Source organism: Protomyctophum bolini (assembly GCF_963924005.1).
Source record: "Protomyctophum bolini genome assembly, chromosome: 8".
Lineage (NCBI taxonomy): Eukaryota > Metazoa > Chordata > Actinopteri > Myctophiformes > Myctophidae > Protomyctophum > Protomyctophum bolini.
The window spans coordinates 15,210,853-15,224,649 of record NC_137869.1 but is presented as its reverse complement, the minus strand read 5'-3'; the positions used below and the strand labels follow the sequence as shown (position 1 = coordinate 15,224,649).

Sequence of the window (13,797 nt, the reverse complement as noted above, 5' to 3'; positions counted from 1 at the left end):
GGTCCATTTGGTTAAATTTGTACACTCTCTGATTGACAGATGGTTAGATTGACACTGATGATTTTACTGTGTAGTACTTAATCAATTCCAACAATTTACATTTCAGTGAGCTGAGTGTGGTTTGATTTTATTCCACTGTGCAGCCTTAATGAAAGGCGTTGTAAATGTGGGGTTTGATGTGATTGTTTTGCCTCCTCTCGCCCTTTCTGAGGCCAAATGTGGCCACACCGTTGACGGTGTGAACGGTTATCATTTGTGTTTCCACTGCAGTTGACCTAGAATCAGAACTAGTACGTTAACTACATTGACGTCAACAATTTATCCGCTAGTAAACGCATTTTTCTCTTACTGTTCGATAATGTTGTGGTGAAGGTTAAAATATACTAGCTATAAACTATACTACTAAACTAAATTGATCATCCATAAATTCAGCCATTGCTGATTAATATGATGTGCCATACCTTGACCAAATTTCTAGTTTTGCACTGTAAATTACAATATTTGATTACAACTCAGAATTTCAATACATTCAGCAAAGCACCTCAATTATTAATGAAGGCGCTTTACTGAGTTCCACGTCGGTATTTTACAGGGTACCATTTGTCTGGTGAGAGCTAGTGTCAAAGTGTCCTTAAGCAAGACGCTGAACCCCTAATTGGTCCCGATGTGAAGGTTGGTGCCTTGCAATCTGGCATGGTTTCCTCTGCCATCGGTGTGTGAATGGTTGAATGTAATGCACAATCTCTGTAAAGCGCTTTGGATAAAAAGCGCTATATAAATGCACCATTTACCATTTAACCTGAATAGCCTGTAATCAACCATGTGATTACATGAAATTGAGGGTCTATAGGTGACAACAACTGTAGTCTTCTATGAATACATGTGGATCTGGAAATGTACTGTCGTGTCGTGACTGTCGTCTTACTCGTCTTTCCTCAGCTGTCTGGCAGTAGTACATATTCAGATGTTCAGTACATATAATTTGGAGCAGCCTTTTGTGTTGACTCTCCGAGAGCTTTCCCACTGCAGGGCCTAAAACAAATAACTGAATACCTATGTCATTAAGCCCTCCCACCCCATCGATTTGGCCATTCTGAACACCGTTATAAAACCATGCCGACTGGGCACGATTCAAAGCACAAACGTGCGCAAATGGAATTGGAATTCAGTTGGAGTGCGCTTAACAAGCGTTCGATGGTGCAGTGGTAAACAAGGCTAATATAACACTATATTTAACAGGTAAGCTGCTACATCTTTTTCAGGTCTCTAGCTTGTTGAGGTGCTGTGTGACTGGTAACCGATCGCACCTCATTTCATTATGCTGTCAGGTGTGACCTTTCTCAGTCAGATGTTGGAGACAGTAAACAGGCCTAATAACAGACATTAAAGCCCCCATCTAGACAATTTTACTCCCCGTTTTTCTCTCCTAATTTTCTCTACAAACCATTTAAAGTTGTGGTTTGAAATCGTCCATTACACCGCTATAAGGCGAGTAGGCAAACCAGGTAGGCTAGTAAGGCTACTGTAGGTTAATTCACATGAAAGCAATGGCAATTGAAAGTGAAAGAAAAAGAAAGCCCAGCTACATCTGATAGACTTCAGAGGCAGGAAATATTTCTTCTTTGTCTTTACATTATAAAATCCTCCTCTTGGCTGTCTGTCGAAGTGTCCTTGAGCAAGATACTGAACCCCAAACTGCTCCTGATGAGCAGGTTGGTGCCTCGCATTGTTTCCTTCGCCATCGGTGTATGTGAATGCAGGGTGAATGTGAACTTTGTGAAGTAACGCACGTAATGCGCTTTGAAGGGTCAGAAAGACTAGAAAGGCGACATATGAATGCAGTCCATTTACTACCACCAGTAGAGCATCGATTTGACAGCGAACTACTGGTCACAGTGTGACTATTCCACTGGACTATGAAAGTGATTGATTCGATCTATGGTGATTCTGGAATTAATGTATAGTACTGGAACTGGCACTGGAAACATTTAACAGCTGAAAAATGCCAAATGAATAGCCCATCTGGAAACTCACAACAGTGGTTAAAGGCAGTATGAGTCAGACCTACCATATATAGACCATTGAAGGTGTTTACAATTGGGATATATATATTGGGATATAAATTATACAAAAATGTGTTGTTTTACATCAAACCATTCATATAGTTGATGCCAATGGCTTAGGCTTTATTCACGGTAAAACCCCCCCCAAAAAATACACTTTATCGCATCGTCATTAACATTAATGTTACAGAACCTGCCTGAATAATTGCATAATTGCATCATACCCCATACCTTACAGTTCTGAAATGAATGAATACATTCATGCAGTAAATGCTTTGAAAAGGGGTTTGCTGTCATGTCCAGTATACCATGAGTCATACTTCATTATTTTCAGTGATGAAAGAGGAGACTTCTTGTCGTGGGGTCCATTTTGGACATGCTCTCTCTCCTTCCTCTCTGTTCTGGGTTCTGTAAGACTTGTCTCAGTTTACAACAATTCACATTCTCTTAACAGATGAAACTAGTTAATCAAATCACTTGTGTCAGTTAGTAAAGTAAACTAGAAATGCATATCAAAGAGACAAGCGGACTTAAATGGACTCGCATGTTTTTCCACTTTCACACCATTTTAAAGGGCAAAATCACACATAAAGCAATGGAAACAATGACCTATCTTGCTGATGATTTTGAGCCAGTAACAGGATATTAAAGTAATCGTCTAGTCTTGTGCTTCCAGTGACAGCATCAGTGTTCCACCAATTGCTTAATTTTCTCATAGCTTTTTCCAAAAGATGCTATTCTTTATTTCAAGCAACATATTTCATAACTACCTTCCGCAGCACATCTTTTCATAAATCAATAGTTAATTTATGGTATTAGGCTTAATTTAAGAGTTGCGGTAATTATCCCTAATACACACTATCCTGTATTTCTGAAAATATTGCAGCATATTAATGTATACTGCCATCAACTTAAGTCTTGCTGACAGCAGATCATGGACATGTGCCAGGAGCAGCAGTGTAAAATATGAGTGGTACCGATGTGATACTGTAAAGATAGACTGGAGAGCTGGTGTTCCTTTTCCCGGAAACTGGCCCGACTCCACAGATTGTTCATTTCCATAAACAGTGTCTGACCCAGAATTCCTCAGATTCCAGATTCTTTTCCTTCCTTCCTTTCTGTTTAATGTTGGCCAGCCAGTGACAGTCTCTCTGCTGTGTCATGTTTTACAACATCACGCAAAAACATAAATAGAGGGAGATAATGAAGCACAGAATACCTTTTACATTCTGGAGACAACATTCAGTAAGGCAATTCATTGAACAAATCCTAAATTAATACGTCACCAAATTACAATTACAGTATGCTTGATGAAATTAAGAAAATAGGTGTCCAGGACACTGTCAACAGCAAAAACTCTAAAAGAAAATCTGTTAATAATGTTCCAAGAATGGATTTCTACAGGCCCGGCGTTGGGTTATATGAGCTCATCAGTGGCCGAACCTCTCAGAGCTCTCTCACACACACTATAATCCATGTGTCTTGTATCCAGTCCATGTCCTCATTTGCTTCCAAAACACCACATTTTCCCAGAAACCTTTATTATTCAAAAAAATTCCAGGTTAAACATTCTCATGCACTAACGAGGCACACGTCCAGGCGTACGCGTGGGGTACCAACACAGCTGAGTTCACATTTGCTGCACGATGCACAGCACAGCGTGTGCACGTTTGTAAAAAGAAAAAAATCATTTTCACGTGAAGTGTTCCTTTTAACCAGCATTCCCTCAGTGTTTAGGCATTCAGCTACCACACTTTTATAGAACGCTGACCTTAAAATGGAAGTGAATATCCACTTTACGTGGACATAATCCAGTTTATTTTTTTCCTAATGTCTATAACTTCCAGTAATACAACAACCGGGCCTGTTTCCTGCTATTAGCAGCTCAGACGGGTCTGTCTGGCTCAGAGTAACTCTGGATAGCTTGTTCTATCATCATAGCTGACAGTGCGGCAGACACAATGATGAACTGAGAAGCTTGACCTTTTTGGCACAAACAGCTAACATGAAGCAGTACTGAACAATGTGGCTTGGAAGTTGGAACACCCGTAGCAACATCTACAATGACATAATGGCACTGAAATGAGGAATGCGTTGAGAAAAAAAGCGGACATCATCAATATTGAGTGGTTACCCCGGTGGTCGAGAGCCTAAACCAGAAATCTGTCCATATATAGTAAATGCACCAGTCTGAATGTAGCTCATGCCAAGCTCTCTCCCCTGTCCTCTTCCTCAGTTATTTCCCTATGCTTCTAATAACACATGTGAAAACATGGGGTTAACCACTTAAAGGCTCATAGGATGATTTTGTTTAATTTGTTCTACAGTTCAGGTTAAAAAACTACAACATGGTGTAAAAAAAAAGAAAAGAAAAAACAGCAGCCTAGTGTACAGTAGTACACCGTGAGGTAAGCAACACAGCATCAGCTGATCAAATTGATAAAGGGTGTGTTAGATTTAGGTGTGCCATTGTGCATGGACACACCTGATGACTACTGGCTATGCGTATACACACTGACACAACCCATGGCTCTGACCTACATCGAACACACCCATTATTAATTTGTTTAGCTGAATCTGTTGTTGGCTAGCCTGCTGTAGTTTTTAACCTAAACTGAAAAACAAACTACAAAATTGGCCTGGGTGGCTGGCGTAGCTGTCTGGGCACCTTGGCTGGTAATCCAGTCTGGCAGTGTGCCGTGGGATCGACTCCTGATCCCGACGGCCTTTACTGCGTGTCATGCCCCCATTTCTCGCCATTTCCTGTCAGCCTACTTTCATCTATTTTTATCAATAAAAAAGAAACAAAAAAAATCTTAAAAAATAATAAAGCAAATACAAAATTAGCCTAGGGTTTCTTGCCCCTTTAAGCTCTATACATACTTTTGTAACGATGAATGGTGAAAATAACCAGTCTACAAGCTCACAATGCATCACAACACATTTTGAGCTTGTAGATCTGCTATTTTAGCTTTTGTATTTCTTATGTTTTAACATGTTTCTTAAGGATTTGGCCTAAATGTAATGCCCAAAACAGGGAGGCCATGGTGAAACAGCCTGCCTCCTCATGCTGTTCTCCACACTGGCCTTTCACCTTCCATCATGCTGTTGGGGCGTGAGGTAGATTAGGTTCCGTGGGAGTTTCCAACTTCCCAAAAACAGAACCATATGGGTCCACGATGATGGAGGCTCCGGGAGGTTTGCCTTATTGGCCACTGATGAGCTCATAACCTCCCGTCCCAACGCTGGGCCTGAATGCCATTCTTGGATTTGGTTTCCATTCTCTGGTTCTCTGGGAACCGGTCCAGAGGTGCTGGGGAATCCGTTGAACAGGCCACTAGTACTCAGATCGTTACTTATATAATATTAACAATACCACAATGGTGAATTTTCTGTTACAAATAAAAGCCCTTTATTCAAACATTAACAAAAGTAAATGTACTGGTCTCATACACACGCCTTTTGAAGATCTACAAGCTCACAACAATGTGATATGTGAGCTTCTAGATAGAAGAATAGGGCTTTCGTAACAATAATAACTAGAAAAAGTGCCCCTCGGGGCACAGGTCTCCACCAAACCAGGTCAGGTTGTGGCCTCCTGCTGGTGGCGCTATAATAGGCCAATGTGAAAAGGGTGCCATTTCTACATACGCCTTTGATGGCAATTGGATGATTTGAGGCATTTTGTTACAACAATGTGTTTTGCAAAAATCCACCTGTTAGTGGTGCTATAACAGGCCAATGTGAAAAGGGTGAGATATATTCCTCAGACTAGTAAGAACACGTAAATTGCACGCTACGTTCATGATTTGAGGCTTTTTGTTCAAAACGGGCCAATCCTGCAAACTTTGAAAGCCAATAATAGCCAATTAGGATGGAATATGAAATTTCGGACTGATCCGTGTTGAGCACATGACTATAGAGCGCCGCAGTCCCTCCCCCTTTCAGAAAAACGAGTGGCCCAGGAAATGAAACCCCAATGCATTCTCCCATCGGCACTTCTAATATAATTTATTTAAAGACGGTTACGCCGCGGACAAAGCCAACTCGGATCGTGACAAATCATGACAATGAACACAATGTTTTGGGCCGATCAAATAATAAAAAAAAAAAAAAAAAAGACGAAAAACAAAACAAATAGTGTTGTCTCCTGATTTTCTTTCTAATGATTTGATCGGCCCAAAACATTGTGTTCATTGTCATGATTTGTCACGATTTCATGCAGATCGGTGCAGTTATAGGTAAAACATGTGAAAAGCTGCCTCATGGTGGCTCTATAACAGGCCGTTCTGGAAAATGTGGGGCAGAGGTTCATCGTTGGCATCCAGGGAGTGTGTGTGCAAAGTTTGGCATCGACCGGGTTAACGGTACCGGAGATTAGCTGGTAACGGACGGACGGACGGACGGACACACACGGACTAAGTGCAAAACATACTCTCTCTCCATGCCTTCGGCCTGGTGGAGACAAAAAACAGCAAAGTAGCTATAGTATAAAACAAGTGTAGTGGAGTAAAAAGTGGAATAGTTTCCTCTGAGATGCAATGGAGTAGAAGAAGAATAGTAAAGTAAAACTACCGCAAAGTTGTACGTAATTACCTGAGTAAATGTACTTTCCATCACTGCCACTCATGAACATACCTTCATACCCCTAAAGTGAATAAAGACGGAAAGAATGTTAATCCAAACGTGTGCTACTCACACTCTTAAATGTTAAGCCAAATACACACGTACGTACGCACGCACGCACGCACGCACGCACGCACGCACGCACGCACACACACACACACACACACACACACACACACACACACACACACACAGGCTTTAGTACCCTAAGCCAAATCACAAAAGCATGTTCAAAACATGATGCTCAGAATAATTAATAGTAGCTTACAGAGGGAATGTGTTTGTTTTTACTGCTCAGTTTTCACATTAACAGTAGAGATGGCACAATACAAAATGTTTGGCGACGATAATTGAAAATTAATATGAATATCTAATTACATGTGATGTTCACAGAGTGTTCTTTAACCACTTGATTGGTTGAGAGGAGTCCCTCAGGGCTATATGCTATTGTATTTTCTGTTTTCTGTTATTGTGGAGAAAGCAATATGGACACTGGGGTTTCAGTGGTTAACATTGGTCGGCACCATGCACAAAAGGACTGGTGTGCATGGATCTTCTGTGAACTCTCCATGAACACAGTGAGAAAACATGGGTCTAACCTGAACGTCAACACACTGTGAACACATTCCCATGAAACTCAAATTCTGGATTCACAGATTTATATTCATCCCTCAATATGGACTTTCCTACTAAAAAATTAAGGTTGTGTTCCTCAGGCAAAGGCTTCAACAACTGTTTAACTGAAACACCACAACATTGTTATTACCTGTAGAAGTGAACTAATAGCGATAGCAAATTTGTGCCATTCTTAGCGACTTTTACGCCTGATTTGTACCTCATCAGGTGATGCGATGGCAGCTTGCGAGCTTGTAGATCTGCTGTATTCAGCACACGATGCCAGCACATGACCCCATAGAACCTAAGCCTTAAAAGATCATAAACCTTTCTCCCACCTGGAAACAAGTCCCCAGTATTGTTTTTGTGTTATCCTTAGTTTTAGCCTTAAAAGTCTATACTGTACCAAGTGCTGTTTACATTTCTGACTAAAGTATTCAATCAATCAATTAATCAATCAATCTTTTCATTCTCAGGATCGTTCCAGAATGTATGACAGTCTGAACATGCACTCTCTGGAAAGCTCCCTGATCGACATCATGCGCGCCGAACAGGATCCCATGAAAGGTGAGACTCTTCTCTTTCTGTCTTCACCGTCCTGTTTTCAGGCGAGAGAGAGAGAGGCCTACTGTTAGATGAGCACAGTCTACTGAGAGAGAGGCCTACTGTTAGACGAGCACAGTCTACTGAGAGAGAGGCCTACTGTTAGACGAGCACAGTCTACTGAGAGAGAGGCCTACTGTTAGACGAGCACAGTCTACTGAGAGAGAGGCCTACTGTTAGACGAGCACAGTCTACTGAGAGAGAGGCCTACTGTTAGACGAGCACAGTCTACTGAGAGAGAGGCCTACTGTTAGACGAGCACAGTCTACTGAGAGAGAGGCCTACTGTTAGATGAGCACAGTCTACTGAGAGAGAGGCCTACTGTTAGACGAGCACAGTCTAGGGGCACTGGTTCTCAAAGTGGGGTCCAGGGACTCTCAGGTTCCCTGAGGCGGTCCTAAATTGACACCTACGAGTCTGTAACTCTGACGGTATCCAAATGGAGCCAAATGGACGGGGTCCATTTGGTTACCATTTGTACACTGTCAGAGTTAAGGTGGGGTCCTTGAAATGTAAATGTTGACAACTGGTCTAGGGTCTATGGCTGGAAGCGCTTGCACCGACGCGGGGCCTCGGCGGGCCTGCAGGTCGGTGGAAGTATGTTTGTTATTCCACAGAGCGGCTTATGTCCCTCCCTGCTGAGAGCGTATTAATGCTGCCACCGCCTGCGTCTGTACATGACCTTCCCACGCTGATCCATGCCGGCTGCCGCTGCTTAACCTGGGCGGCACGCGGAGCCAAGAGGCCCCAAGTCCTCTCACAGGATAACCAGCAGCTTTAAATCAATCAATCAGCATGGGTATGGATGTCAACACACTGCTCTACTGAGAACTATAGGGCTGCAACCGTCTGTTTATTTTCTCAGAGATTATATCGATTTACTATTTTTTTATTCATCGAATGATCGAGAAGCATGTTTCTTCTTTGATCATGAGTTTTATTGTATATCGACGAATGGATGTGGGGGAAAAAATCGAATCGATCTATTCTGAATCACCACTAAAGAGAATAAATACTTAATCATTCAACAGTGTTCCGCTGCAATCTACAGGCTTGTAGATTTGCCTTTTTGCTATTTTAAAGAAATCAAGAAAACACCCTTTTTCCAACTAAATCAATTGTGTTTTATTTAAATTGATTATCGATTATTTTATTTTATTCTCTGTTGCACTCATACTGTGAACATCTGATTAGTTATAATGTCTCCGATAAAACATTCTACCTGTGTTTAACGGCCCCGGCACTGAATGACACCTCCTTTCGATGGTAATTTACATTTACCTTCCCTTGTGGTCTCCTGATAGATTTTCAGGCCAATGTCAGGGCATTCCACATTTTGGTGGCAGAGTGCAATCTTCCCATGTTTGTTCTAAATTTGGGTGGTCTTATGTCTAACAGCAGATAGACGCTGTAATCTCTTTTTTTATATGCGTTTCCGTGTACATACGACACCTATAGCCCCCTGCTTAAACCTGCGACATGACATCCAAACAAGAATCTCTCCCGATGAAATATGCAAGACTCTTAATGGTTTTCCTACGGGGGCCGGTGGCTCTGTGTGGCTGTCGGAACCAAACAAGGCGTATAAGGTGACAGCAACAGGCTCAGCTGCTAGACAGCAGAGGACAGGTGTCGGGTGGCATCGCCGGCCCCTTTAACTGACATGCTACCTGGCAGGATGGGCCCATTTCAATTGTATTCTGACGGATTAACAGTTTATTAGTTTGGGACAGGGCCTATAAATACCTCAGTGAGACATGTTCAGCTGTCAGTGGAAGTGCTGCAAGCTTTACTAGCCTATATGCAGTATGTAAACAATCCCCATTTGCTTTAGGCCTGCAACTTTTGATTACCACATATTCTTGGTGATTATTCTGGTGATTTCTTTATTATATCCTTTTATTTAAACGAATCAATTAGTCTCCATTAAAGTCTGATTAACCACTTTTTTATACAACGATATTACACAAGTTTTTGAAAATAGCTGATCTACAAGATCAAAATGTGCCATTGTGACACATCATTGTGATCTTTAATGTTGATCTTCTATTGTCTCTGTTTTTATTAAAATTATTAAAATAAAATAAAAATATCGGTTAAATGAATGAGTTTGATGAACTGCTGTTTGTACTATACATCCATTTATAGTACTTAAAAATGACTTACTGCTTAATGAGTGGCTGATTGTTATTATTTGTAATTATGATGAGGTTCTGGGAGTGTGTCAGCTGCTATTTCTCTCTAGGTAGAGTTTCTTGTTTTTATTGCTGGAGCAGATGGAGAGGACATGGGTCAGTGTGCACACAAGCAGAGAGAGTGGGGGAACGAGACTAATTTTAGACGCAATCACACGTCCACACTCTGCGTGTGACAGCCAGGGGAGCCCAGCTCGGGAGGGTGGGTTCTTCCATTTATAGTCCGGTCTGGGCTAAGCTAACAGCGCACACAGGCTATCAGCTCTAAGCTAACAGCGCGTAATAAACCCGAGCTAAACCCGTGCATAAGAAATAGATTAGCCGGTTTGGCTAATGGAAAAGAATGGCCTGGCATGTTTTCAAGCGGCAAATGTGCGATTTGTGCATTTGAGGCATAGGCCTGACCTTTATGGAGCTGCCAGATGGTTGTGGTGTTTCATCAGCAGGCCAGATTGTGTTCCTGCAAAGCTCCTGTGCTTTATTAGAATATAAGAGCAGCAGAACATGGTGCCGTGTGTGTCTTGCCAACCGGCTTCTGCAGAGAGCAGTAGAGAAAATGCTTTGGGTTTATGCCTGGAGCTTGTCTTGCAGGAGGCTGCGTCTGCAGTGATGCCTTATGTTAAGCTTCAACTGTGTGTGTGAGTGTGTTTCTCTGGATGTGTTTGTGTGTTCAGGGTGGTCACATGATCACACACACACACACACACACACACACACACACACACACACACACACAAACACGCAGGCAGGCACAATTGGGTGTTAGGTTTGTGCTGTGTGAGGGTGCATAAGGGCCTCGCCCTGTCTACCCCATCTGCTCTCTGTCTCATCCTGTTTGTGCTTGTGTGTGTTTGTTTGTGTGTGTGTGTGTGTGTGTGTGTGTGTGTGTGTGTGTGTGTGTGTGTGTGTGTGTGTGTGTGTGTGTGTGCGCATGCACGCGTGTGTGTGTGTGTTCCTTCCTTCACATCAGGCCGTGTGGGATGTCCTCACCCCGGGGCTGACGGTCTGCTCATGCTCAATGGTAATTATCTTTCAGCACCGTGATGACTGTTCCCCACACACACACACACACACACACACACACACACACACACACACACTGTCCAACCGCATCAACCCTAACGTCCCTATGTACAATGTACAAGCTCACAATGCGGAAGTGTGAGCTTGTACATCGGCTATTGTTGGCAAACAGATTTGGTGTAGAGAGAAAAAAAGGATAGTCTACACCCCTGGGGGACTCTGTTTAACAACAACAAAGTTCTCAGTCGCCACAACTGATTTCAGTTATTTTTATACGATTAAAAGGTCTTAGAATGGGTCAAACCAGCAGTATGTACATGTTCTATTGCTTGAATTGTAAATTGATGTTCAGAAGCGTCTTCCATTAAAACCCCAAATGGTCTCTGATATTTCAGAAAAGCACAGGTTAAAAACTCAATCACGAATATTTTTCCAACTGGTCGACTGTATGTAGAGCAGCAAGAACATATAAATAGGTAGAATGATAATACCTACAGTAAACATCACGACATTGTGGCATGTGCTAATTGTTCAGGAAGCACAGCGCTAGCGTGAGGGACACCTTTCACGCTGTTTCACAAATCACAGATTGGGACTTTGGGGCCTAACACAAAGAGATTCGTTTTTTGCTTTAATCCCTGAGTATATAGCGTTTAGTGGTGATAATAGCACCACGATATTACACCAGGATGGTTGTGGTGTATGGGAATACTTTTTTCCCGTTGTTCTGAATCCTCAATGTGAAGCTGGCTGCACTATGTCACATGCAGGATGTTATTCACTCTCTGTGAAAAGCAGATTGTCATTGTCCTCCAGCTCACCTTCACAGGCGCTGTAGTAGCGCTGTAGACCCCTTTTTTCACACACCACCGCCATGTTGGCGACAATAATCACCTTATATAACAATTGCGCAAGGCCAGGGATGATTCTTAGCATTTGATTCGACATGATTGGAGTGGAGCATTTATGACATCCAGGTGGTATTCAACATTATTATCGGTTTAGTTAATTATTGTTTAGATGAGTGGTTCTCACAATGATTTTTGCTTCAATGCCCCATTTCACAGATTTCTAAATCCAGGCACTCCCTTTACCAGCTAGCATGATGCTACGAGTGAATGATAACCTACTGTTAGAAGAATATAACATTCCCAGTAAAGAATTGCAGAGATAGACTTACAATTAGTGCCTCCTAAACAGTTGTATTTAAAACTTAAAACTTAAGCTTAAAGCCGTAACAAGAGTGCAGTTTCGCTGTCAATGTGTTCAAAATAAAACAGCATAAAAAAAATATTTCTGTTCGCTAACAGTTGCGCTATCAATGTTAAATCATTAATTAAAAACATTTCTTTTATCAGAACATTTTCCATTTTCCAAGTTCTGTAGTGTACCTCAATTCTCCCATATTTGAGAAACACATTTAACCACTTAAAGTTTTAATTTAAGTTTAAGTGAACTCCAGTCAACCAAATACGGTTTAAGTCTTAAACCGTATATGGTTGACCGGAGTCCCTCAGGGCTTTATACTAGTGTTCTGTTTTCTGTTATTGTGGGGAAAGATTTCTATGAAATTAACCGATCTGATTGTCGATTTGCTATTTTCTGTGAAAGCTTTCCCAACGATACGGGTACTGGTTAATTTAACATACCGTTTAGGCAATTTAAGGTACAATTTATTTTGGGGTGACATAACATTGTGATGATGTGGTTGTCAACAGTGGCGGGTTCAGGGCTACATACAGTTACAGAATATCTGCAGGGTTTGAGTCTACTGTAGTCAGTATTATACAAACTGTAAAATACTGAGTGTTCATTTAAAGGTGTGATCTGATCCGAACGACTATGTCCTCCCCCGAGGTTTGGGGCCTAGCTGTCCTTGTTGTGAAAGAGACCACACATTTCTACCACTCATCCACTAATGTGTTCATCATCAAAAATCATTCCGTATTTTAGCTTTAATTAATTGTGAGTCAAAGTTAAATAGACACTGTGCTGACAAACAATCTCCACAGTTTAAACTTGTGTTGTTTTGTTCACATGCAGCCAGGAGCTATGGGCGACGCAGAGGTAAATGCAGCTCTCTGTGGCATTGTGTTGTGTTCTCATGGCTTCTCTAATCTGCCGTGCAGTGGTGGACAACTAAGTACATTTACCTTATATTTATTTATTACAAACTTATCACTTTCACTACACTAGGCATTTTAAATAGTACAAAGTACAATGGATGAATGGATGGTACTTTTGACTTTCATTACGGCAATGCATTGATATTAAAACAAAAATGTACTTTGTAATACTTGTACATTTGAATACTTGAGTATATTTACTTGAGTATACACTTTGTCCACCACTGTTTCCATGCTATGCTTTAGTGCTTCAACAGCTACACAAATTGCACATGGCACACTACTCTGTTCTGCACTGTAATTACACACATCTTATGGGACTGTTGCATATATCCTAATCTGCATGCACCCTGGTGGGAAATCTCAAACTTTCTCAAATAATAAAAAAAAGGTCTTGTAATCAAGTCATGGTGGAACAGTAATTTCATGCTTTACCTGCTCAGCCATGCTGTAAGAAGAGAACTGTACAATCTTTCTATGCAAAGTCTCTGTTGAGCTTGCTCATGTACTTTAATTTCAGTCATTCTAGAGCGGAGTTTTGATATT

The 13,797-nt window shown here is 41.5% G+C and overlaps 1 protein-coding gene across 3 annotated transcripts in view; it reads left to right on the top strand.

Moving 5' to 3' along the window:
• The window catches only part of cpeb2 (cytoplasmic polyadenylation element binding protein 2), a 29,119-nt gene that overhangs the window by 3,934 nt on the left and 11,388 nt on the right, over positions 1-13,797 (top strand). For 2 of the 3 annotated variants that reach the window (XM_080769343.1, XM_080769344.1), the window contains 3 exons: positions 7,781-7,871; positions 11,073-11,123; positions 13,169-13,192. In XM_080769343.1, the coding sequence (XP_080625469.1) occupies positions 7,781-7,871; positions 11,073-11,123; positions 13,169-13,192 (166 nt within the window). The remainder of the gene's footprint in view (positions 1-7,780; positions 7,872-11,072; positions 11,124-13,168; positions 13,193-13,797) is intronic. The other variant, XM_080769342.1, reaches the window with a different exon arrangement.